At 44.3% G+C, this 22,595-nt stretch overlaps 1 protein-coding gene across 6 annotated transcripts in view; it reads left to right on the top strand.

Annotated features, from left to right (window-relative positions):
• The window catches only part of ABL2 (ABL proto-oncogene 2, non-receptor tyrosine kinase), a 48,131-nt gene that overhangs the window by 21,589 nt on the left and 3,947 nt on the right, over positions 1–22,595 (top strand). Inside the window, exons 1-10 of one of the 6 annotated variants that reach the window (XM_033151293.1) lie at positions 3,406–3,532; positions 6,812–6,982; positions 8,980–9,275; positions 12,589–12,861; positions 14,305–14,389; positions 16,886–17,063; positions 19,092–19,276; positions 20,009–20,161; positions 21,765–21,854; positions 22,238–22,501. In XM_033151293.1, the coding sequence (XP_033007184.1) occupies positions 3,421–3,532; positions 6,812–6,982; positions 8,980–9,275; positions 12,589–12,861; positions 14,305–14,389; positions 16,886–17,063; positions 19,092–19,276; positions 20,009–20,161; positions 21,765–21,854; positions 22,238–22,501 (1,807 nt within the window). In that variant the 5' untranslated portion in view covers positions 3,406–3,420. Of the gene's footprint in view, positions 1–3,405; positions 3,533–6,811; positions 6,983–8,979; positions 9,276–12,588; positions 12,862–14,304; positions 14,390–16,885; positions 17,064–19,091; positions 19,277–20,008; positions 20,162–21,764; positions 21,855–22,237; positions 22,502–22,595 lie in introns of those variants that run through there. The other 5 variants (XM_033151294.1, XM_033151289.1, XM_033151290.1 and 2 more) reach the window with 5 other exon arrangements.

The raw sequence follows: 22,595 nt of genomic DNA on the forward strand, positions 1-22,595 counted from the left end.
GATTCTTAAATTGCTTTGTGATTTTTCAAAGGAAGCCACTCATGAATGAAATAAATCAATAAATTCTAATGTTGAAGAACTGCCATGCTTCCTAGTCATGAAAGTGGATTAGAATTCTCACCACCCCTAAGCATACTCTGAAAGGGTGGGGGGGGGGAATATATGTGGTTCCAGAGTTGGCAGACTTTCCAGTTCCTAGATTGCCTCCCTTCCCCCATATGACTAGCTAGGAAAAATATGTTTTTCCTGAATCCTTGTGACTTCATTGTGTGCATCGCCGCCCCACCTCTGTTATGAGTCAAAGCAGTTGTGAATGAATGCCATCTTTGTTACCAGAGTAGATTGTCAGAAATGAATAACGGGGCAGGGTGCTGGTGGTTCCAATATTCTCCTGTTTTGCAGTCTGTGAGGTTTTCTGTTACCTTGTACACGTGGCAGCTGCTAGTATCGTGCTTGTGAATAGAGTCCCTTGTCCTTGGCTGAGTAGCAACCCTATAGCTAGTACGCAAGAGGAGTGTGTCTCTGTACAGTATTTATCGATCTGAGACACAGCTAGCTTAACCTCGTTGCAACTCCCCACCCCAGAAGTGTTAATTGCTGGTTGTGGACATCTGGGGAATCTAGCTAAGCTCAGGCTAAATTCTCAATGCTTTTATTATCATTGTTCCTACAGATCTTTAAAAAAGAATTATTCGCATTTAGAGTTTCTTGGGCACAAAAGCAAAACCAAAAACCCTGAATCCATTCATGCTATTTCCTCTGAGCGTATTAATGGTCAAAGGCCTGGAAACGATGCCTTATGAGGAACGGCTTAGGGAGCTGGGTATGTTTAGCCTGGAGAAGAGAAGGTTAAGGGGTGATCTGATAGCCATTACTATGTTCAAATATATAAAAGGATGTCATACCTATAGAGGAGGGTGAAAGGTTGTTTTCTGCTACTCCAGAGAAGCGGACACGGGGCAATGGATTCAAACTACAAGAAAGAAGATTCCACCTAAACATTAGGAAGAACTTCCTGACAGTGAGAGCTGTTGGACAGTGGAATTTGCTACCAAGGAGTGTGGTGGAGTCTCCTTCTTTGGAGGTCTTTAAGCAGAGGCTTGACAGCCATCTGTCAGGAATGCGTTGATGGTGTTTCCTGCTTGGCAGGGGGTTGGACTGGATGGCCCTTGCGGTCTCTTCCAACTCTATGATTCTATTATTCTAATAGTTTGTTCAAACAGAAGGGGGGGAAAGGTTGTGTTGAACTTGGAAACTAAAAGGTAATTGACTTGTGGGTGTTCTAAGCGCAGTTCTATCAGTTTTGTGATAGGCCCAGTGATCCTGCCTAGAAATGGAGACTGTGTCTATGGTTCGATATTGGGCTAAAACTGAGCGGCCCACCTGTCGACGTGCACAACTTTGCAAGTCTCCACTCATCCCCTTTTAAATTCTTGGGAGCACAGGGAGATTTGGAAAACGTGTATGTGGAGGTTGCCTTAAAGTGCTTCTCAAAAGTGTTAATCTTAAAAAACAGAATAATTTAAGCCCACAGTACTTATGGAGAAGATGAAGTACAATGTACACAACACCAGAGCAAGAGTTATATGCAGAATTTAACCCTATTCTCCCACCCATCAACACCCGTGACACCAGCTGATGAGTGGGTGGGCGTAGTTTAGGGGAAATGACCTGTAAGGCCAAAGTGAACCCCTGGCAGGTCAAGATTGGCCCGTAGGCCAGAGATTCCCCACCTTTAGTTTAGCATGATGTGAATAACCCTAGGTCAGTCTCAGGTTTGTATGTTTCTCCCCCAATGTGACCAGAAGGAAGAGTTTGGAAGCTTCCACTTAACCATAGTTTGTTCTGTTGTCTAAAGCGGGCTTATTTCGAACAAAACATACTTAATGCTAGTGCTAACCACAGTTTATGAGTTCAAGTAATGTAGAAACTGCATCGGGGGAGGACAGGGTTGTGTTGATCCCCAGACTCGCTTACGCTTGTTCCACAAAACCATGGTTTTATCTTTCCTTGAGAAACTTTTTCTGTCTTCTGAATATTGGTATAAAGAATGGACATCATAGAGTTGGAAGGGATCCCAAGGGTCATCTAGTCCAACCCCCTGCAATGACTTAGTTATGCTCAGTTTCACATAAAGGAGTGTGGTTTCCATCTGTGACTCTGGGGAGTTGTCATGTTATGGTAGGGGAGGGTGGGGGAGCTCATGTGCACAGCCAATAACTCTTCATGGTTCACCCTGACAGTGGCAGGTGCTTTTACAGCACACACATATTTTTTTCTTCAGCTCCAAGTTACAGAAGAGGCTTTCTTCCTGCTGCTGTCAGCTGTTCACTTCTTACCCCTGCTGTCTGAGTGTCTTCAACAGCATACCACTGTGATTCTGCACATCATCCATTTTGCATGGGCAAGAGTCAATGTCCAGTCTTGTCATCATTTACCATAATATATATATATTTAATATAGAGATGAAATTAAGAAAAAACAAATCTGCTTGGGCGATCTTGGATGGAGGTAGCTGAACCTCAGAAATGCATCCTTTCCAGACCTCTTGGCTAAAAAAAGTAACTCTGACTCTTTTGCTGACACTTATATAATTAATCCATTAGCCTTTTCTTTTGAGCCTGAAGAATAGCCAGCAAGTAGAGGAGAAAGTGAGTTTGGTGTGCAGGTGGAAAATAGTTCCCTTTTGCAATGAATGATTTATTCCTTTGCCTATGCTGCTAGTTGAATGAGACGCTTCCATACATCACCAGATTTAAGGGGTACTTAACCACCCCCTGTTGACTGCCAATCCCATTATCAATAAAATGAGATTATTTGCATCCATTGTGAAAGCCAAGCGGATGGGATAGCTGGGGCCAGGAGTCTGTCCTTTGCAAAAGACAAAAAATATCTCCTGGTTGCTTGCTTGGACTCGTCACCATCAGTAAATAAACTTTTTTGCAACAGAATTGATCTAGGAATATAACTTGAGACTAAATCTTGGCTCTTCAAGGATAGTTGTCAAGCATGCTGACGTAGTTGTCCACGTGTTGGAAAAAGTGTGTGTGTGTGTTTTAATATGCGTTGCTCAACTATGCTGTGGAAAACATTCCTTCCCATCAAGCAATCTTAACTGTCATCCAAGAATGAATAAGCTTTCATTGTTACAGCCTGTCGGTTCCAGAAGCGTTTCAATTTGCGGTTTGTTCCCTGCCTTCTAACTGTTGGAAAGCATCACATTCCTTCAAGCTTCCAGTTGCTGAAAAGAGGAATGCTTTTCTCACTTGCGTCGCCTCCCACGCCAACAGTCCTGCTTTCTCCTGTTGGCCCTTCCTTATCCTCTTTAGTAGGAGTCACATGTGCAGCACGCCATGCCCCAGGGGAAAGCATTCTGATTTGTGCTAGGCAGTTGTGTGCTGGCTTTTGGTAAGAATCATCATGATCCTGGGGACGGTTCTTCTTCACTCAAGCAGTTTTGGCAAAGTGAATGCTGAGCAACTGTGTTCCTTTTCTGAGGAGGCTTCTAAACCAACTTTATCTGATTTGAGAGGTATGTTTGGGAAGCAATAACTGCAAATGACTGTACTTCACCTCCGTAAGAACCGGGGACTTAAGTTGCCCTGGTTCTTAAAATTAACACTGTGTGGGGTTTGATTTTTAGATTCCCGTGTTTGGGGGTGCTAACAGGCTGCATTTGCTTGATATTTGTGTTAGGGTGAGAAGTAATCTCCAGCCAATTGGGGACTCATAAAAAGGGATATAACCTGGCGATGCAACCGATGACGGAATTGCATTTCCCCCCACTGTGATATGCTGTTGTAAGCAGACAGCTGGTTTTTATCTCTTTCTAATCTTTTGTTTGAGTTGGATTTCTTCATTGACTTGCTGTAGCTGATGAAGGCAAACGTGTGCATGCTAACATTATCATTGATGCAGGGGAGCGGTTGAGCTCCTCATTTGTGAATAGCATGAACGTTCCTGAAAGTAATACCTAAAAATCAGCTTTAAGAATGCTGCTCTTATGAATGCATTCAAGTGGTAGCTTTAAGCGCTTCTATTCCCTGAAATTCTTGATCATGACGCTGCATAGGATTAGAAACGGCTTTATGTCAGCAGTGTTGCTTCAGCCTCTGAAACAAGCAGCAGCAGGTGGCATGCTGCTACTCCAGCTTCTTTTTGGGCTTTATACCTTGCTTTCTTGTGTTTTCTTATGGCGGAGCTGAACGTGACTAGGCTATAAGAGGCTTGCCGGTGCTGGTTTGCTCTAGTCCAGAGCTGGTTCTTGATATTGGGAACTTTGAATGGGGATTGGCTCTGTGCCTCTTTTGCATCTGTGCTGATGCTTCTTTCCTTCATCCATCCATCCATCACATCTCTTCACTGTTTCTTGCTGCTACCACCATCAGAGGAATTGAGGCGTAGCACCTTGGGTGTAGCAGCTGTTTGTTGAGCAATATTTCCATTAGGTTAATCTTCGACAAATGTCGTGTTCAACTAGCAAATGAGCTGCCTGACCTTGGTTGAGTGTGTCTACCTTCATGTTCTGCTCTTACTTTAGGGTGGTGGTTTTCAAACAGTGTGCCGCGACACCCTGGGGTGCTTTGAATGATGGTCAGGGGTGCCACGGGCAACGCTGGCCTCTGTCCCTCTTTCCTTCCTCTGATCATAGCTGTCAACTTTTCCCTTTTTAAAAGGGAAATTCCCTTATTCCGAATAGGATTCCTCACAAGAAAAGGGAAAAGTTGACAGCTATGTCTCTGATGCCCTCTCGCATCTCTCCCTCCCAAGGTTTGCACAGCTGTTTGTCGCAGCAGCCCTGGCCACAAGCTGTGCTGGCAAATGGTGCCTCTGGGGCTGGTCAGAGGGTGCTGGTTGCTGGGAGTTGAGGCAGTCTCGGAGTAAGCAAGCAAGTAGGCGAGGGAACCCAGCTAACCAGTCTGGCAGCCCTTGCTGTTGGGAATGGACAGACAATTCCCAGGCCCCTGTGGGGCAGTGTGAGGAAGCACCTCTCTTTGAGGTGGGCAGCTCAGAGACGGGGGGTGGGGGGTGGCAGCAGCAGCTGCCTGGAGGACTCTCAAGGAGAGGGGAGAGGCCGCCGAGGGAACACTCTGCATGGGAGAATGTTTGAAAAAGAGTGAGAGGCTGTCAGCTCTGCAGGCAAGGGGTGACATAACTGGGCTCCTGAGCCCCACAGGGGTTGCCAGAGGAAGAATGTAGTTGGGCAAGGAAGCCGTGGACTCAAAAAGGTTGAAAACCTCTGCTTTAGAGTGTTTTCACTTACATGGCAATTGAATGTTTTTGCTGTGGTTCCTGATTTAGCCATACAGTTGTACCTTGGTTTTTGAACAGCTTAGTTCTTGAACGTTTTGGCTCCTGGATGCCACAAACCCAGAAGTGTGTGTTCTGGTTTGCGAATTATTTTTGGAAGCTGAACATCCGATGGGGCTTCCGCGGCTTCTGATTGGCTGCAGGAGCTTCCTACAGCCAATCAGAAGCCGTACTTTGGTTTCTGAACGTTTTGGAAGTCGAACGGACTTCTGGAATGGATTCCATTTGACTTCCGAGGTACACTGTACTGTATATCAAATGGGGCTGCTTGTTTACTTATTTTTATTAATTATTTTTAGCCCCACCAATGTACATGGGGCTTTAGCATACTGTACAGTATGACAGATCCCTACTTAAATGGTTTGCAGTATTTCATTTCATTCAAATTGACAATTATCAACTGTTGCTGTTGGGGGCTGCGGGAATCTGTGTCTAATCTGGTTTAAAGCTGTACTTCCCTTTGAACTTGAAATTTGATTTGATGGTTTAAGAATTTCAGGCCTTAAAGCAAAGAGAAAGCTGAAGCTTGCTTTGCCCAGCAAGAAATTTGCGGAGCTTGGCATATCAGTAATGAAACAGTTCCGGGGTTGTGTTTATGGTCTCATCAACCAATGCATTGACTTAGATTATTGCCTTTTAAAGTATACAATCACGGAGAGTATTTCTTGAAATATAAATAGGTTCCCCCACTGCCAATTTCTTCTTGACCTGTTTGAATTAAATCCCTTTCCATATGCTGTAATTGCTTGCTGTTGGCATCCGTTTGTCTCGAAAGACAATGGAGTACACCTCTGGGGGCAAAGCCAAGCTGCCGGAGAATCACAGCACTCGATGGGGCTACAAAGACTAGTAACTGTTGCATACTGTGTTGTTTTTGCTGCATTAGCAGCAGCAAAGTGACCTCTCTGGGGTGCAAGCCTGGGCAGTATATATGGAGGTCCTGGGTTGCCTCGCTGATGTGGTCCAAATAAAAGCAGAGCCATACATTTGATGCCAGCTTGGCTGCATGTTGTAAATGACACTTTTGTTACCGTCTTACCTGGACTTGTGGTCATGTGACCTCAGGAGAAGTAATAGGTAAGATTGTGGCTACTTTGCCAATTGCCTGAAGCCCTGCTCAGTTAGCTTTTTGGTGCCTGCTGTGTTATTTGGCAAAGGCAGTTTATCTAGCTGGCAAAGAAGGCAAGTGCCCCAGGCAGGAGATTTTGAGTGCTACTAAGAGCAGCAGAACAGGAGAAATGTGATCTATGGGCCCCAACTCTTATCCATTTCCCTGTGGCTTGTGCACGATAATTTCCTACCAAGTCATGCTTCATATTAGTGAGCAGAGGAGGTGTCCTTTACATTCTTTTGCTTCAAGCACCAAAATATCTTGCGTTGCTATTGTTGCTGAGTCACACTTAAAAATATTTGTTTCCATTTGCTGCTCAGGACCAAATTCGGTGTGTCCTTGGATTTTAAATATGAATACTAAACAAACATATCCTCTCTTTTTCCTCAGAGGCTCTGCACCGCCCCTATGGTTGTGACACCGAACCCCAGGCACTGAATGAAGCCATCAGGTGGAGCTCCAAGGAGAACCTCTTAGGAACCACTGAGAGCGACCCCAATCTTTTTGTTGCACTTTATGATTTTGTAGCAAGTGGTGACAACACACTGAGCATCACCAAAGGTAAGCCAAACCATCTTCTGGGGAGGGGATGCATGCAAAGATGTATGGTCTTGTTCTGACTCTGGGGCAGCAGTACAGTGGTGCTCCTATGGAGACTGAGATGATGCTGTTGCTGTCCAGTAAGAGGGAAGATTCTGCAGCACTAGGAACAATATACAAGGTGGCTTCACGCCCAAACCACCCAGCTATCTATCTAAAGACGTTAGAAAACCCGAGACATCGATGGGCCTTTACTAGGGCTCGTTTTAATGCATTACCCTCGGCGTTACTAACTGGTAGATATCTTCGGATCCCAATAGAACAGAGGCTATGTCCTTGCGATCTCAAGGAAATCGAATCTATTAGCCACGTTCTCCTATACTGCACTCTGTATCGAGATTTGAGGAAGGAGTTAATCGAACCCCTGTTAAAAAATCTACCAGGCCGTTCAATTGAAATGCTGACTAGATACTTAATTGAGGACACCAACCCAGAGCGAACTATGAATGTAGCAAAATTTTGTTACCATGCGGCAAGACTGAGACGCGTCATGACATCAACTAACAACAGCGATAAAGCCGTCCACCAAGCCATAGCAGATAATACTTAAATGGAATTATCTCCCATTAAATTTTAGCTTAATTTTAATCTAACTTGGGATATGAAATAGTATTGTTAAAAGACGATATTTAAGAAATATTTATATTATGTACTATCGTTTTATTTTCTCTTGTGCTGGTCTATGACCGTAATAAAGTTGTTTATTATTATTATTATTATTATTATTATTATTATTATTATTATTATTAAGGTGGCTTCACTACACTTCTTCTTGCACGCATGCACTGAACACTTACAAAGCACACGCAAGCATGTTCCTTTCTCTCACACCGCTCCCTCTCTGTCCAGGTGCATTTCTTCCTATCTCTCGCAGATCACACATACAGAAACATAGCTCCCCAGCCCACAGGCCACACATGCATCTGTCTCTCCCTCTCTGCCCAGTGCATTTCTGTCAATTACACACACACAAAGCATACTTGAACAACCCCACACACATTCAGAGAAGCCCCTCCATGGGAAAAGTAGGTGGCTGCTTCCAGTTCCATGTGGCCAGCAGACATCAAAAGTGAGTGGGGAAGCCACCCTGCCTCTCCCATCCATCCTAAACACCCTTGCAAACTAACCAGAGTACAAAAGCACCAGCTCTCCCAGCTCAAGCAACTGCTCTGCACTGCTGTCTCATTTCCAGAGGGAGGGGAGGAAGGAAGCATAACTGGAAAGCAGTGGTGCCAAACAGAACTAAGGGAGTGACACTGCCACCTGGTTTTCCCAGTCAAGGCTCCTGTGCCTTTGATCGCTGCATGCAGAAATTCAGGATTCCATATCAGGAAAATAGCTAGGGAGGAAAGCTAACACTTCTATTTTTGTATTTATTTGTATTGTAATTTTTAACTTCCATACTTTGCAATGTTTTATTAAATGCTTAGAAGTGGGGGGGTATAAAGAGGTAGGGTTTTTATGGAAATGTAAAGTGGTATAGAAATGATGTAAAAAGAGAAATTATTTGAGGATTGCTGTGCCTGCAGGAACCACAGATGACCTTCGCATGTGCCAGGTTGGTGATCCCCAAATTTCTGCCTTGTGGACATACCTCTTCAAATATCTGCTAACGTTTGTCCCGAATACTGTTCCCACAACCAGTTATATAAAGGACAAATATGTATGAGGTCTTCAATCATGTTTAAACCACAAGGACAGATGTGTTTCTTAGTTAGGGTAAAAAAAAAACCTGACAGAAAAGATTAAGCTGCCCAGTCCCCTGAGAAGACAGGAAATCTTTTCACTCCTCCCACAGCTGTGCTGGACAGACTCCAGTTTATTTCCTGTCTCTTGCCTGAGCAGGTGGCCTTTCTTGAGTACTTTGTACTGTCATACCTCATTTTTTTTTGGCAAGGCAGATGAAATATTATGAATCACACTTGACCCACTTGGAATTTTCTCCTCTTATGCTTCAGGTGAGAAGCTACGCGTACTGGGCTACAACCAGAACGGTGAATGGAGTGAAGTACGCTCCAAGAATGGTCAAGGGTGGGTTCCAAGTAACTACATCACCCCAGTGAACAGCCTGGAGAAGCATTCCTGGTACCATGGGCCAGTGTCACGCAGTGCAGCTGAGTATCTGCTGAGCAGCCTCATTAATGGCAGCTTCCTAGTTCGGGAAAGTGAGAGCAGCCCGGGGCAACTGTCCATCTCACTCAGGTACGAGGGCCGTGTTTACCACTACAGGATCAATACCACCGCGGATGGCAAGGTAAATCCTCAAGGGAAACCCATTCTCTTTTAAAAATAAGGTTCTGCCTTCATTGCTGTTTGAAGTAAAGACACCTGGAAACGGCCGGTTGCCATTGCTTTAAGCGAAAGAGTCGCATAGATACATTGCACTGTAGTGCCAGACCTTACCCAACAAGCTCTGTGTTGATGGGCCTCTGCTTGTCCCCTTGCTCCATGCTAGGAACAGCAGACGCCACGCATGGTTCCCGGGAATGTCTGTGTTAAGCCACAGCTCAGCCTTAGGTGTGAACTGAATCAGTATGTGAACACTCATGGTTCCTCAGATCATGCCCTGGAGCACAGAAGGGGTAGGAAACCTTCGGCCCATAGGCTTGAATAGGCCCGCCACACATCCCCATTTGGCCTGTGAGGCTGTTTCATCTATCCAACTCACCTGCTCGACACCCAACATTATAGATGATGTCGTCATACATGGCTTGGGTAAAAGGGGCTTTATCAGCAGTGCCTGCATTCATCCATGTGCAGCACTTTTCATACTTTAGCACATCCTTTCTGCCTAGGCATTTCAAACCATGCGGGCAAAAGCTGGTCACCTGATGCCATTGTGGTGTCAGGTGATTGAGAGGAGGGTGGCACACCTGTTATACTTGTCCCATGGAGGGGTGTGTGTGGAGATAAGGATCTGGCCACTGGACAGGTCCAGTGCTCCACAAGGGACATGGGTGGCGCTGTGGTCTAAACCACTGAGCCTCTTGGGCTTGCCGATCGGAAGTTTGGCGGTTCGAATCTGCATGACGGTGGTGAGCTCCCGTTGGTCTGTCCCAGCTTCTGCCAGCCTAGCAGTTCGAAAGCACACCAATGCAAGTAGATATATAGGTACCGCTGCAGCGGGAAGGTAAATGGCGTTTCCGTGCGCTCTGGCACTTGCCACAGTGTCCTCTTGTGCCAGAAGCAGTTTAGACATGCTGGCCACATGATCCGGAATGCTGTCTGTGGACAAACGCCTTACCAGTTCCCCACTCCTGCTCTAGAGGATGCTCAAGCAATGTGTAGATGGGGGTAGCCAACGTTGTGTCTGTGGACAAACACCGACTCCCTTGGCCTGAAAGTGAGATGAGCACTGCAACCCCATAGTTGCCTCTGACTGGACTTAACCATCCAGAGGTCCTTTACCTTTTTACCTTTTTTACCTCCAAGTGTCATTGGACCACATCTCCCATTAACCCCAGCCAACATTGCCAATGGTCAGGAATAGTGATGTGAGGTGAGAATAGTCTCTGCTAGAAAATTCTCCAGAGAATATTCTCCACAAACTGTAAAGTCTAATGTAAGAGCTAGTTTTACAACCCACATTTTTTAAAAAAAATCTAGTAAATAATAAGTCAAGCTGTGATATTGCCAATGTAAGTAATGAATAATGATTTATTTATTTTTGATCCAGTTACATTACTGGGCATTGTGTCATCCACCATTGGCAGTTCTGAAATGTGAGCTACAGAAAACTTTTTTAAAAAAGTTTTAAAAAATGCTTTTCATTTAATTTGATCAACATTTGAATTCGTATGTATTTCAACTATATGCAATAGCCTTTTTTCCGTATTTTGGTGTGAACTTATTCTTAGCAATTCTATACCCTTGGCCATACAGTGATATATATTTTTTTAACAGAAAGTAGCTTTAATGCTTTCCCTAGGCCTATACAATTATGTGTAACAACATGTGAGGTGGCCTTGATTTAAAGTTGATGTTTCTTTATTTTTATTTAGTGCCAGTAACTGGTTTTTGCAGTGCCATTCAATGGTACAAGGTACCATTGACCAGAGATTGACATACTGAAATATATTATCATATAATGATAATATATTTAATGTTAACGACTTATTTTTTATATGTATGCATATAGTTTTGTTTGTCAAGCTGTGTTTTAACAAAATAAAAAATAAAAAACTCCTTCCAGTCGCACCTTAGAGACCAACTAAATTTGTTATTGGTATGAGCTTTCATGTGCATGCACATTTCTTCAGATACACTGAAACAGTTATTAAGTGTTAGAGCTATTAGAAGCACAAGATAGCCTATTCCTGAATTTACTTGTATCAAACCTTAACATGCCAATTGTATTTTTTTTTTACTTGTCCTATAACATGTACATGTTCTAGCAGAAGAATAAAATATGATTTAACTACTGAGTTTCCTTATACCAAACCTTAACATGACAGTTACAGGTGGGTAGCCATGTTGGTCTGCCATAGTCAAAACAAAATAAAATAAAAAATTATTTCCAGTAGCACCTTAGAGACCAAATAAGTTTGTTCTTGGTATGAGCTTTCGTGTGCATGCACACTTCTTCAGATACCAATTACTTAACATGACAATTACTGGTGCCATCACCCTAGAATGCATTAAAATGAATATTCTCCAATTTTAAATGAAAATTTTCTTAATTTTCTCATTAATCGAGAATATTCTCCAAAAGATTATTCTTGAGAATTTAACATCACTAGTCAGGAATGATGGGGTTTTTAGTCCAGCAATATCTGTGTCAGAGGTTAGCCACCCCTGCTAAAAGGTAACTAAAGAATTACTGTGCACTTGGATATTAAGCTGAATGTTGATCTCCTTGTTAACAAATGTTAACAAATGTCATATGTGGCCTGCACTACTATGCTGGGATAAGCAACAGTGGAACTTGATTATATCCCAATCCATCCCAGGAAATAATATAGCCTGGATAATATGCCCCCTCTCTCCCTTAATCCCTCCCTGAATATGCCCTTCCTCCCTCAAACGTTCCTATAATATGCCCTCCCTCCCTCAAACGTTCTCAGAATATGCCCCTCCCTCCCTTAATCCCTCCCTGAATATGCCCCCTCCCTCTGTCAAACGTTCCCGGAATATGCCCCCTCCGTCCCTTAATTCGTCCCTGAATATGCCTCCTCCGCCACTGAAACGTTCCTGGAATATGCCCTTCCTCCCTCAAACGTTCCCAGAATATGCCCTCTCCCTCACTTAATCCCTCCCTCAATATTCTCCCTCCTCCAATGAAACGTTCCTATAATATGCCCTCCCTCCCTCAAACGTTCTCAGAATATGCCCCTCCCTCCCTTAATCCCTCCATCAATATGCCCCCTCCCTCCGTCAAACGTTCCCAGAATGTGCCCCCTCCCTCTCTTAATCCCTCCCTGAATATGCCTCCTCCGCCACTGAAACGTTCCTGGAATATGCCCTCCCTCCCTCAAATGTTCCCAGCCCCTCCCCAGCCCCTTTCTGGACATTCACATCTTCTTCCTTCTTGTCCAGTTCATACCATCTCTTCATTCCCTCTTTAACAGGTGTATGTGACAGCCGAAAGCCGTTTCAGTACTCTGGCCGAGCTAGTTCACCATCACTCGACAGTAGCTGATGGCCTGGTGACAACCTTGCACTACCCAGCACCAAAGTGCAATAAGCCCACAGTCTATGGAGTCTCTCCCATCCATGATAAGTGGGAGATGGAACGGACTGATATCACTATGAAGCACAAACTTGGTGGAGGACAGTATGGAGAAGTGTATGTTGGGGTATGGAAGAAATACAATCTCACAGTTGCCGTGAAAACACTCAAGGTATGTTGCTAAGGAATTGTATTTATATTTTAACGCTCGTTTGATCGGTTTTTATACTTGTAAGTCACTTATAAGCCAATTTTGGCATCAAGCAGCTGTTGGCATCCATCTGTCTCAAGAGACAATGGAGTGCCCCTCCAGGGGTGAAATCAAACGGTGTTGTTTTTTTCTGCATTAGCAGCACCGAAGTGACCTCCCCAAGGCACAAGACTGGGCAGTGTGCCTGGAGGTCCCGGGCTGCCCAGACGACAAGACCCCCCTCTCAGCCTCACTGATGTGGTCCAAAGGAAATCAGAGCGATAGGTTGGGCACCAGCTTGGTTGCAGGAGGTGCCAGAAGGAGACATACAAGGCGCCATCCAACTGCCTAGAGAGACGACTCCGGATTTGTGTAGGGTTTACTCCTTAGCCTTTTCTTCTCCTTGCAAGACAGCGGATGTTTAGGCTCCGAGTTTTCCTTCTCCTAGATGAGCTACCTTCCCAGGTCGACGAGCACCATCGGCCCATCACCTCTCTCTACAGCGTGTGCAGAAACCACCCTTTTGACTGCTGGACCCACTCTTGATCTCATTCACTCAATCTGGCAGAGCCTGTTTTTGCACACAGGTGAATTCCCTAACCCACCGAGGTTTTGGGACACATGGGCTACCCTCATCTGGTTTAGCTGACTAGTCAAAGCTGTTCCCAGGGTGTGGCCCGTTGTTGCGTGCTGAAAGATTCTTGGAGCCACAGATGAGCTGAATGCAGGGTGGGGACCAAAGGTGCACAAACTACCCCAGAAGGAACATGACGTGTCCCCCACCAGAGGTACTACCCATCTCCTAACACCCCATACCCCCTGCATTATGCAGTATATTAAATAAATAGAGAGATGGTGTTATTTGAAGGTCTGCCTGCACCCACATGAGATCACCCATGGGGGCCCCGGGACTCACAGTTGGTGGGTACAAGAGACAGGGCCTTCTCAGTAGTGGTGCCATCATGAAACTCCCTTCCATGAGAAATATACTTGCCTTCCTTGTTAAACAAACTGTAATATATTAGCTGTTTACACCTGCTTTTAGCGGATTAATTTCAGGCTGGTCTAGGCTTTCAGGTATACCGGTAATTTAATCAGCTTAATTTTTTTTTATTAGGGTTTGCTTTCTGTTTTACTGCTGGTTTTTAGATTGAATTGTATTTTTGAGTCTGTGTGTTCTTTTCAATTGGTTTTGTGATTTTTTTTTGTACAAATACCTGCTTTACTAATCCTAACTCAAAGCTTTGTGTGACAAAGTTAGCAGACATTTTCAGTAACTTGAATCATTCCTTCCTTTTAAGTTGCATTCCCTTTTAATTGTGGTTTATTCTTCTACAGTTGGGTTTTTTGGATTTTTTTGCAAATGCCGTTGAAGTCTATTCCATAATTTCTATTTAAATTAATTGCAGTTGTTTTCATTTTCAGGAAGATACAATGGAAGTGGAGGAATTCTTGAAAGAAGCTTCTGTTATGAAGGAAATCAAGCATCCAAATTTGGTGCAGTTATTAGGTAAATGCACTAATATGACCATACAGTAATGCGTTTTGCTTTCCGTTTTAATTCATTCACAGTAATGCTGTTGTACTAAACAAACCTGCCCTTCAAGAACAGTTGGGAGTTTGTCATCCAAATTTTCTTTACTTTGGCATGTTTGAACAAAGCTGTAAATGCGTAAAACCTACATTTTGTAAGATCGTACCTGTCCTACCCATTGGGCATAACTATGCTGTCTCTGGACTGCTGTACGCTGGAAATAATATTCCCGTTCTGGATATGCACCTAAAGCAAAACACACATGGGTCCAAACATTGTAGTTGTATTTTATGTGAGCTAATAGCCTCACAGAGGTGTGGGGGGGTTGGGAGAGAATGGAGCAACTTGGTTTCCCCTCCCCCTTTTTTAACTTCCTGAGAACATTTAAATGTTTCCATTGGAAAAAATTGAAACCTGGATGGGCACTGTGAAATGCTTTGTAGTGCAAAGCTCTACACATTTTGAGTGAGTGATATGACAATTTTTATATGTTAGGCAATTTTCAGAATTACTGTTAGGCTGTTTCAGAGGAAGCAGAATCCACATTGAAAAGGCGCCAGTGAAATAGGATTGGGAGCTTGACGGTCCGTTGCCCCCACTTTATTGTTGTTTGGTTTTGGTTTTTGGCATGCATAGCCTAGTGATTGCTCCTACATAATCTGAATTCTTCTCATGTTCTGATCCATTCCAGTTTTGTATGTTGATATTCCTCACAGTTCTTGTGATTTACATTGCCATAGTAAGGCAAAATGCAAAAATGTTGGGAATGCAAAGAACTTCCAACGATCAGTACTGCACCCCTTATGAAACAGATGCTTGTATGGTAGGGCTTGTATGTCACATTCCACTTCTGGGCCAAGGAATTTTGTATCCACTAAGACACAATGATCCATTCTAGAGCTGAGTTGTTTTTTTTTTTTTAATGGTTTGTATAATTGTGCAAAGGGACCGAGGTGGCGCTGTGGGTTAAACCACAGAGTCTAGGGCTTGCTGATCAGAAGGTCGGCGGTTCGAATCCCTGCCACGGGGTGAGCTCCTGTTGCTCGGACCCAGCTCATGCCCACCTAGCAGTTCGAAAGCACGTAAAAGTGCAAGTAGATAAATAGGGACCGCTCCAGCAGGAAGGTAAACGGCATTTCCGTGCGCTGCTCTGGTTCACCAGAAGCGGCTTTGTCATGCTGGCCACATGACCCGGAAGCTGTCTGCAGACAAACGCCGGCTCCCTCGGCCTATAGAGCGAGATGAGCGCTGCAACCCCAGAGTCGGACACGACTGGACCTGATGGTTCAGGGCCCCTTTACCTTTACCTTTTTTATAATTGTGCAAAGTACTTATAGTCTTGTTTACCATAGAATGACTGGAGAGATCAATATTGTTCCCACTTTATATAAGGAGAGCTGGGGCTAGGTTATAGTGATGTATTCATGGTCTCAGACAACCAGTGATCATCCGTCCCCAGACCTTGCAGTTGTGTATAGTTTCTTGCAGGGTGAAGTGTCAAACTAAATGGATACCAGGTGGTGGCAATATGGGCAACTGAAGTTCTTAGAACAATGAAATTTGTCAGATTCGTATTTCACCTAGCCCAGTATTGTCTCTTCTGACTTCAGTGAATCTCCAGGGTCTTGGACAGAGGTTTCCCCCAGTGCTCCATGCTGTGTGGGATGCTGGGGACTGAACCTGGGACAAGTGCTCTGTCACTGGCCTATGTGTTTATTGAATCCCTTTCCTCTCCATCTCAGTTTCAGAGTTTTCACTGTTAAGGTGAATGCGATTGCTGGTTCTGCATACTAGCTTACTGCAAAGGAATGAGTCCACTGTGTCCCCAGCTCAAATGGTGTTTATCTTCATCTAGGTCCTTAGCTGCTGTGATAAAAGCTTAGTTAGGTTTTGAGTTGGATATCATTTTTATTCCATTAGCAATAGAGAAGTTGCATTTTACTGTGTCTGTGAGATTTAGTGGATCATGCTAGATGTGACCTTGTTGCAACCAGATGTGGCGGCGACTTTGTGGATGAAAATGGCAGGACATTCCTGCAGTGGAAGGAAGGACAAAGCCTGTCTGTCTGTTTTCCCCTTTACTGCAGTCCCAATTCTGAAGCAGAGGGACTGCCGTCAGCATAATAGCCATTCCCTGAGTGAGGAAGCTTTTGATTCTGGACAAATCCTCCATGTTTGTCTACTCCGTCCAGCTTAGTGCCACTTTAACCATGTTTCCTTTTATTTCCTTGGCTGATCTAATGTTCTGTTTATCCAAATCCTATTGTGTGGAAATCCTTCCCCATGACACTGTGGAAATAGGAAAATCAGTGCTTACCTTGGAAGCTTGAACATACCCCCCCCCCCCACATACTAGTATCTTAATACTACCTGCTGTTCCAGCATTTTGGGGACTCTCTGCTTCAGTCGCGTTAGAAGATTGTACCTACAATAAGAGATAAACCTTACCAGACTCTACCATCCTCCTGCCAGGTGTGTGTACTCTGGAACCCCCGTTTTATATAGTGACAGAATACATGCCGTATGGGAACTTGCTGGATTACTTGCGGGAGTGCAATCGGGAGGAAGTGACTGCTGTTGTCTTGCTGTATATGGCTACCCAGATATCCTCTGCCATGGAATACCTGGAGAAGAAAAACTTCATCCACAGGTTAGCAGAATGTCTTGACTTCTGTAAAAGGAGGGTGAGAGTGCGGGTCTGGGTGACCTTTCATGAGGAACTCTGATAAGATCTGATTATATGCTTTTAAGGAGAACTCTTGCAAGCTCTGCTCATGAGGCAATTGCCTCCTTAACTGAATAGCTTTGTGCCAGCTATTCTCTCTAGACAGAGCTTAATATATTTCAGGTTTTCTAAACAATCCTGAGCTGCTAGCTTTCATGTAAGGGGAAACATAGCAAGTTTCCTCTGAGAAAAAAGTTTAAAATGCTAAATATCTCGATTAAATATTTGAAGGCTCAGACAAGTTAGGAGAACACTTCGGGCAGCAACGGTGAATAATTTGTTTCCTACGCAGCTCAGTGTCATACCACCTCTCCCCCCCCAAAAAAAGAATTCTCCACGTCCCGTTTTCTCCACTCCTGTATCTTTTGTCACTTAAGTCCTTGCATGGTAATGTAAATCCTGGTATGGCAGGACTCCAGAGTAAAATCAAGGAAATTTACTCTACTTAACTTAGGTAGCATGTAGAACTCAGCATGTTTTGCCTTCCCTATGAATTGATTTGCACATGCTTTTGTCCAATAGCTGTATCTCAGCTGTTCTTGCTTTGGTGTTTTAAGAGTTTCATGAGTCCCTCAGAGAATAGCGACTACAGTTTGTATTCTGAACGGCCCTTTGTTTTGGGTACATTCTTCTATTGCAGTAGACTATAATCTGTCATCCAAATTGCTGCCTTGTTTGGCATGTTCAAGAGGCATGAATTTGGAAACTAAGCCTCTTTAGACCAGAATCAAATAGTATTCAAGTACCTTTATATTTCCCTGTTTCTTATTTGAATTTCAAAGGTTCACATAAGATGATGCTGAACATGATAGCATAGTAGGATTTACTGCGCACAGCGGAGACTCTGTCACTGGCTGTTTAGTAGCAACCAGAAGCTGGTGAACTTTGGCATCTTTACCGTAGCCCAGGGATGTCAAACTCAAATTCATCGGGGGCCGCATCAGCAGTTTGGTCACCCTCAAAGGGCCGGTTGTATCTGTAGGACTATGTGTCCACTCTTTATTATCATAAATTATTGTCACTGCATTCAATTATTACTGTTTTTTTGTAATAATGTAAGTAATAATGTCGCGCCTGCGCACTCCGTCGCTGGGCTCCCGCTGCTGCTGCCGCTTCCGCAGCGACTTTGCGAGCCCTCTGAGTGAAAATGCGGCTTGGGGGGGGGCTGCCGTGCGTGATCGGCAGCTGCCCCCAAGCCGCCTTTTCATCCGGTGGGCTCGCAGCATCGCCGCTGATAGCGGCAGCAGAGCAACAGCAGCGGCGGGAGGGGCAGCTGCGGCGGCTACACGGGCCACATGCCGAGGTCTGGCGGGCCGGATTCGGCCCGCGGGCCTTGTGTTTGACACCCGTGCCGTAGCCCATTTTCATGCTTGCAGTGTACTTAATTAAAAGTGTTCCATGTCAGAGGAAGGAGCGCCATTTATCCTGGCAGAAGCTTTGGTGCAAACATGAAGCCTTGTTGAGAAGAGTACAACTTTGTTACAGTGCTTCAGGCCTTTGCTCTAAAGAAGCGAAATAATGAGGCATAAATACAGACTTTGCACAGCTCACATTCTTTACCACCTGTCCCCAGCTGTGGATTCTGCACTCACAATAAACTATGCAAATTTATAGCATGCAATTTGCACAGCATCCTTGTCTCAATTTTGATGGCTTGAGAGATCACAGTGGATATGTTAGCGATGCATCCCTGGGTGTTATAAAATATAGAGGTGAACAGAGAATAAGCATGCCAAGCACCAAAGCTGTACCTTTCAAACGCTGAAGCATTGATCCAGCCCCACATGTTAGTAAACAGACCTCTAGAACAACAAAGGCTATATAGTTGCCTGTGCACCCAGTGGCAACCGGTTTTGAGCTGTAAAATCACATTCACTTATCTGAGATAGAAGGTTTAGGGTGAATCTTGATGGCACCAGAGGTCGTAATTCTGCAGCGTCTTTGTTTACGCAGGGATCTAGCAGCTCGCAATTGTCTGGTTGGAGAAAACCACGTGGTGAAAGTGGCTGACTTTGGATTAAGCAGGTTGATGACTGGAGACACTTACACAGCTCACGCTGGAGCAAAGTTTCCTATCAAATGGACAGCCCCCGAGAGTCTGGCCTACAACACATTCTCAATCAAATCAGATGTTTGGGGTAAGAAGGGAGAACATTGTTCTTACGCATGGAGTCCCTGTGTACATTTAAATTTGGGCTGCTCTGGTATTCTTAGAATGAGCTCTACTCTAATACAGCTAGAAATGTATTTTGCCCGAAGCTGACTACCTCATAATCAGGCTGTAGAGAACTGTTGACACCACCTAAAGGTAATACCTTTTCACTTATGGAGCACAAGCCAGTGGGGTAGCTGGGGCTGTCACAAAGAACATTGTAACATTGAAGTACCTCTTATCTCTTAAAAATCATAAACATAATTTTTCTTATGGGTGGGAAAGCTTTCTGCCACATTTTGATTAAAATCTGTCTGCCAGTGGCCAGTTAAAATTACTTTGTGACTGTCCCTGCAATATAACCTGAATTAGAGGCTTAAGAACCTACTCCGGTTAATTTAGATTGCCACATCAAAGAACAACAGCCCCAAATCCTACAAACTTTCCTCGGCATGCAATTTCCCTCTACTTTATAAGTAGCAGTTCTAAAGAAGCTGCCTCCCGCCACAGTTTAGGAAATACCGGTTAATGGTCATGAACTGTCCTTCCTTGGAGGTATTTAAGCAGAGGTTGGATGGTCATCTGTCATGGATGCTTTAGTTGAGATTCCTGCATTGCAGGGGGGTTGGACTAGATGACCCTTGGGATCCCTCCCAACTCTACAATTCTATGAAATGAAAGGAATATCAGGTTGAAAATGACTTTGTTTAACTTGCAGCCTTTGGAGTCTTGTTGTGGGAGATTGCCACCTATGGAATGTCACCTTACCCTGGCATTGACCTCTCTCAGGTTTATGATCTACTGGAGAAAGGCTACCGGATGGAACAACCTGAAGGTTGCCCCCCAAAAGTCTACGAACTCATGAGAGCATGTGAGTACAGCATTCTTATCTTTACTTTTAGTAACAAAGCGTAGATTGGAGACATTGTGAGAACATGCAGGAGGACGGGGAGTCCTGCTGGCTTGCCATAACAAACAGATTGCATATAGAACTGGGAGGAAGTCTGTTAGCATGCAACCAATTTCTTGTCCACAAAGCAAGAGAATTGTTACCAGCTGACATCTTATGTAAAAAATCAACAGAAGCAAGAGACAGGTCCATTGACACAAACTTCCGCATAGGGGTTTGTGGAGACCCCATGTCACTTAATACAACAGCATCAGTGTTGTATGAAATATAATCTAGGGGATTTCCATTAATTTATTTGCCTCGTGGTGACACAGGGGAAAACTCTTGGGGGGATTCTGACACAAACCATGGGGTTTGGATCCAAAGTTGCTTGCGTAAAAGGCCATAGAAGCAGAGAGCCCTCCTCCTCACAGCAACTTTCTGAGCCCTCCAAAAAGGGTCTCTGGAGGATTGGGAGCCCCTTCGCAGCAAGGACTGTAGTAGGGTGGGAGGAATTGCCCAAAAAACACCAGGCGTTCCTCAATATTCTTTTCAACTTTCATAAATTAAACACAAACAAGAAATGAAATTTCTTTGTAACCAAGCATGCAGACCTCTGCATATTTTTCAACTTGCCGAGTACCAAGACTCTGGCAAGACCGCTCTAAATTCCGAGGCACCAGTAACTTGCCTTTTAGGTGTACAGTACTGTGTCCAGGGACGCGGGGTGGCGCTGTGGGTTAAACCACAGAGCCTAGGGCTTGCTGATCAGAAGGTCGGCGGTTCGAATCTCCACGACGGGGTGAGCTACCGTTGCTCGGTCCCTGCTCCTGCCAACCTAGCAGTTTGAAAGCACATCAAAGTGCAAGTAGATAAATAGGTACCGCTCTGGCAGGAAGGTAAACGGCATTTCCGTGCACTGCTCTGGTTCGCCAGAAAGCGGCTTAGTCATGCTGACCACATGACCCGGAAGCTGTACGCCTGCTTCCTCGGCCAGTAAAGTGAAATGAGCGCCGCAACCCCAGAGTCGTCCGCGACTGGAATTAATGGAATTAATGGTCAGAGGTTCCTTTACCTTAACTGTGTCCAGTAAGGTGCAGTATTATGTCTGGTATTACTTTACCAAGCAGGAGACAACATTTCAGAAGCAAATGGAAAGGCTGTTTGATGCCGATATGATTAAGATGTTAAGTCAAGCAAGTAATAGGGAGGTTGGAGCCTGTTTCCATCAAATATTCTTCCATTGCCAAGAGATGTTGAATTCAGGGTGGTTCATCACATTTTAACAAATACAATCCAATTTTCATAATACAAGTTAGAGATGTTCCTAGGGACCAATAATGGATTAGGATTCAGGGGTTTTGGGCTTGCAAAAGTCACCAAACACAGAATCGTAAAATCCTGTATTATAGAACATGGCTTCATTTGCATGTCATGCTAAACCATAATTTATTGCAACATAGTAAACCTTGGGATCATGTGCTTGTCCCATATGGCCAGGAGGAGTTTAGAAGCTTTTTCCTTCTGCTTTTGCTTGCCATGTTGCCAAGACATAGAACTTTTTTCTGCTTTTATCATGCTTTAGGCTGGAAATGGAATCCCCTAGACAGGCCTTCATTTGCTGAGACTCATCAAGCCTTTGAAACTATGTTCCATGATTCTAGCATCAATGAAGGTGAGAATCCTTTTTCCTTATCGTTCAACTTTCTATAAATGTTTACTTTTAAAACACACGACGTTTTCCCTCACCTTTCTAGCAGTTGAGAACTTTTGGGGGAGTTTCTTCAAATTGACCTCTGGATTTTTACTGAGAAATGGATTCTTAAGTTGTGGTTTGGCGTTGTGAGGATGGGCAGCTGTAAGCCTCAGGGTCACACCTCTGTGTGTGGGGGGGGGGGAGAAGCTTTAAAACATCTCACATTTGTGACCCAAATAATTTTCCTGTTAACAGCTGAATATGGGAAACTGTGGCTTATTTAAACTACTGACCCCTCTCTATACTTGGAATTCATTCTCTTCATAGAATCTCTCAGTGATGTTTCTTTTTCCCTTGTCCAGTGCCTCTCGTTAGCACCCAGATCTGCTTTCCTCTTCCTTTGCTGCTCTCTGTTCCAACTATTCCCCTGACGTTTCTTACAGAAGTGGCAGAAGAGCTTGGAAGGACAGCATCTTCTTCATCCATAGTTCCATATTTGCCTCGTTTGCCCATGCTTCCTTCCAAGACCAGGACCTTGAAAAAACAGGCGGAAAACAAAGAGAACATTGAAGGAGTTCAGGAGGTTGTAGAGCATTCTGCTTCCAGCTCTGCACCAGGTATGCTTGGTAAGCAAAAAGCTTTGAGTGTTGTGATTTCTCTAATATTCCTGTAGGGCAGTGTCTCAAAGAAAGGTGATTTCTCTAATATTCCTGTAGGGCA

Source organism: Lacerta agilis, chromosome 6 (genome assembly GCF_009819535.1).
Source record: "Lacerta agilis isolate rLacAgi1 chromosome 6, rLacAgi1.pri, whole genome shotgun sequence".
NCBI lineage: Eukaryota > Metazoa > Chordata > Lepidosauria > Squamata > Lacertidae > Lacerta > Lacerta agilis.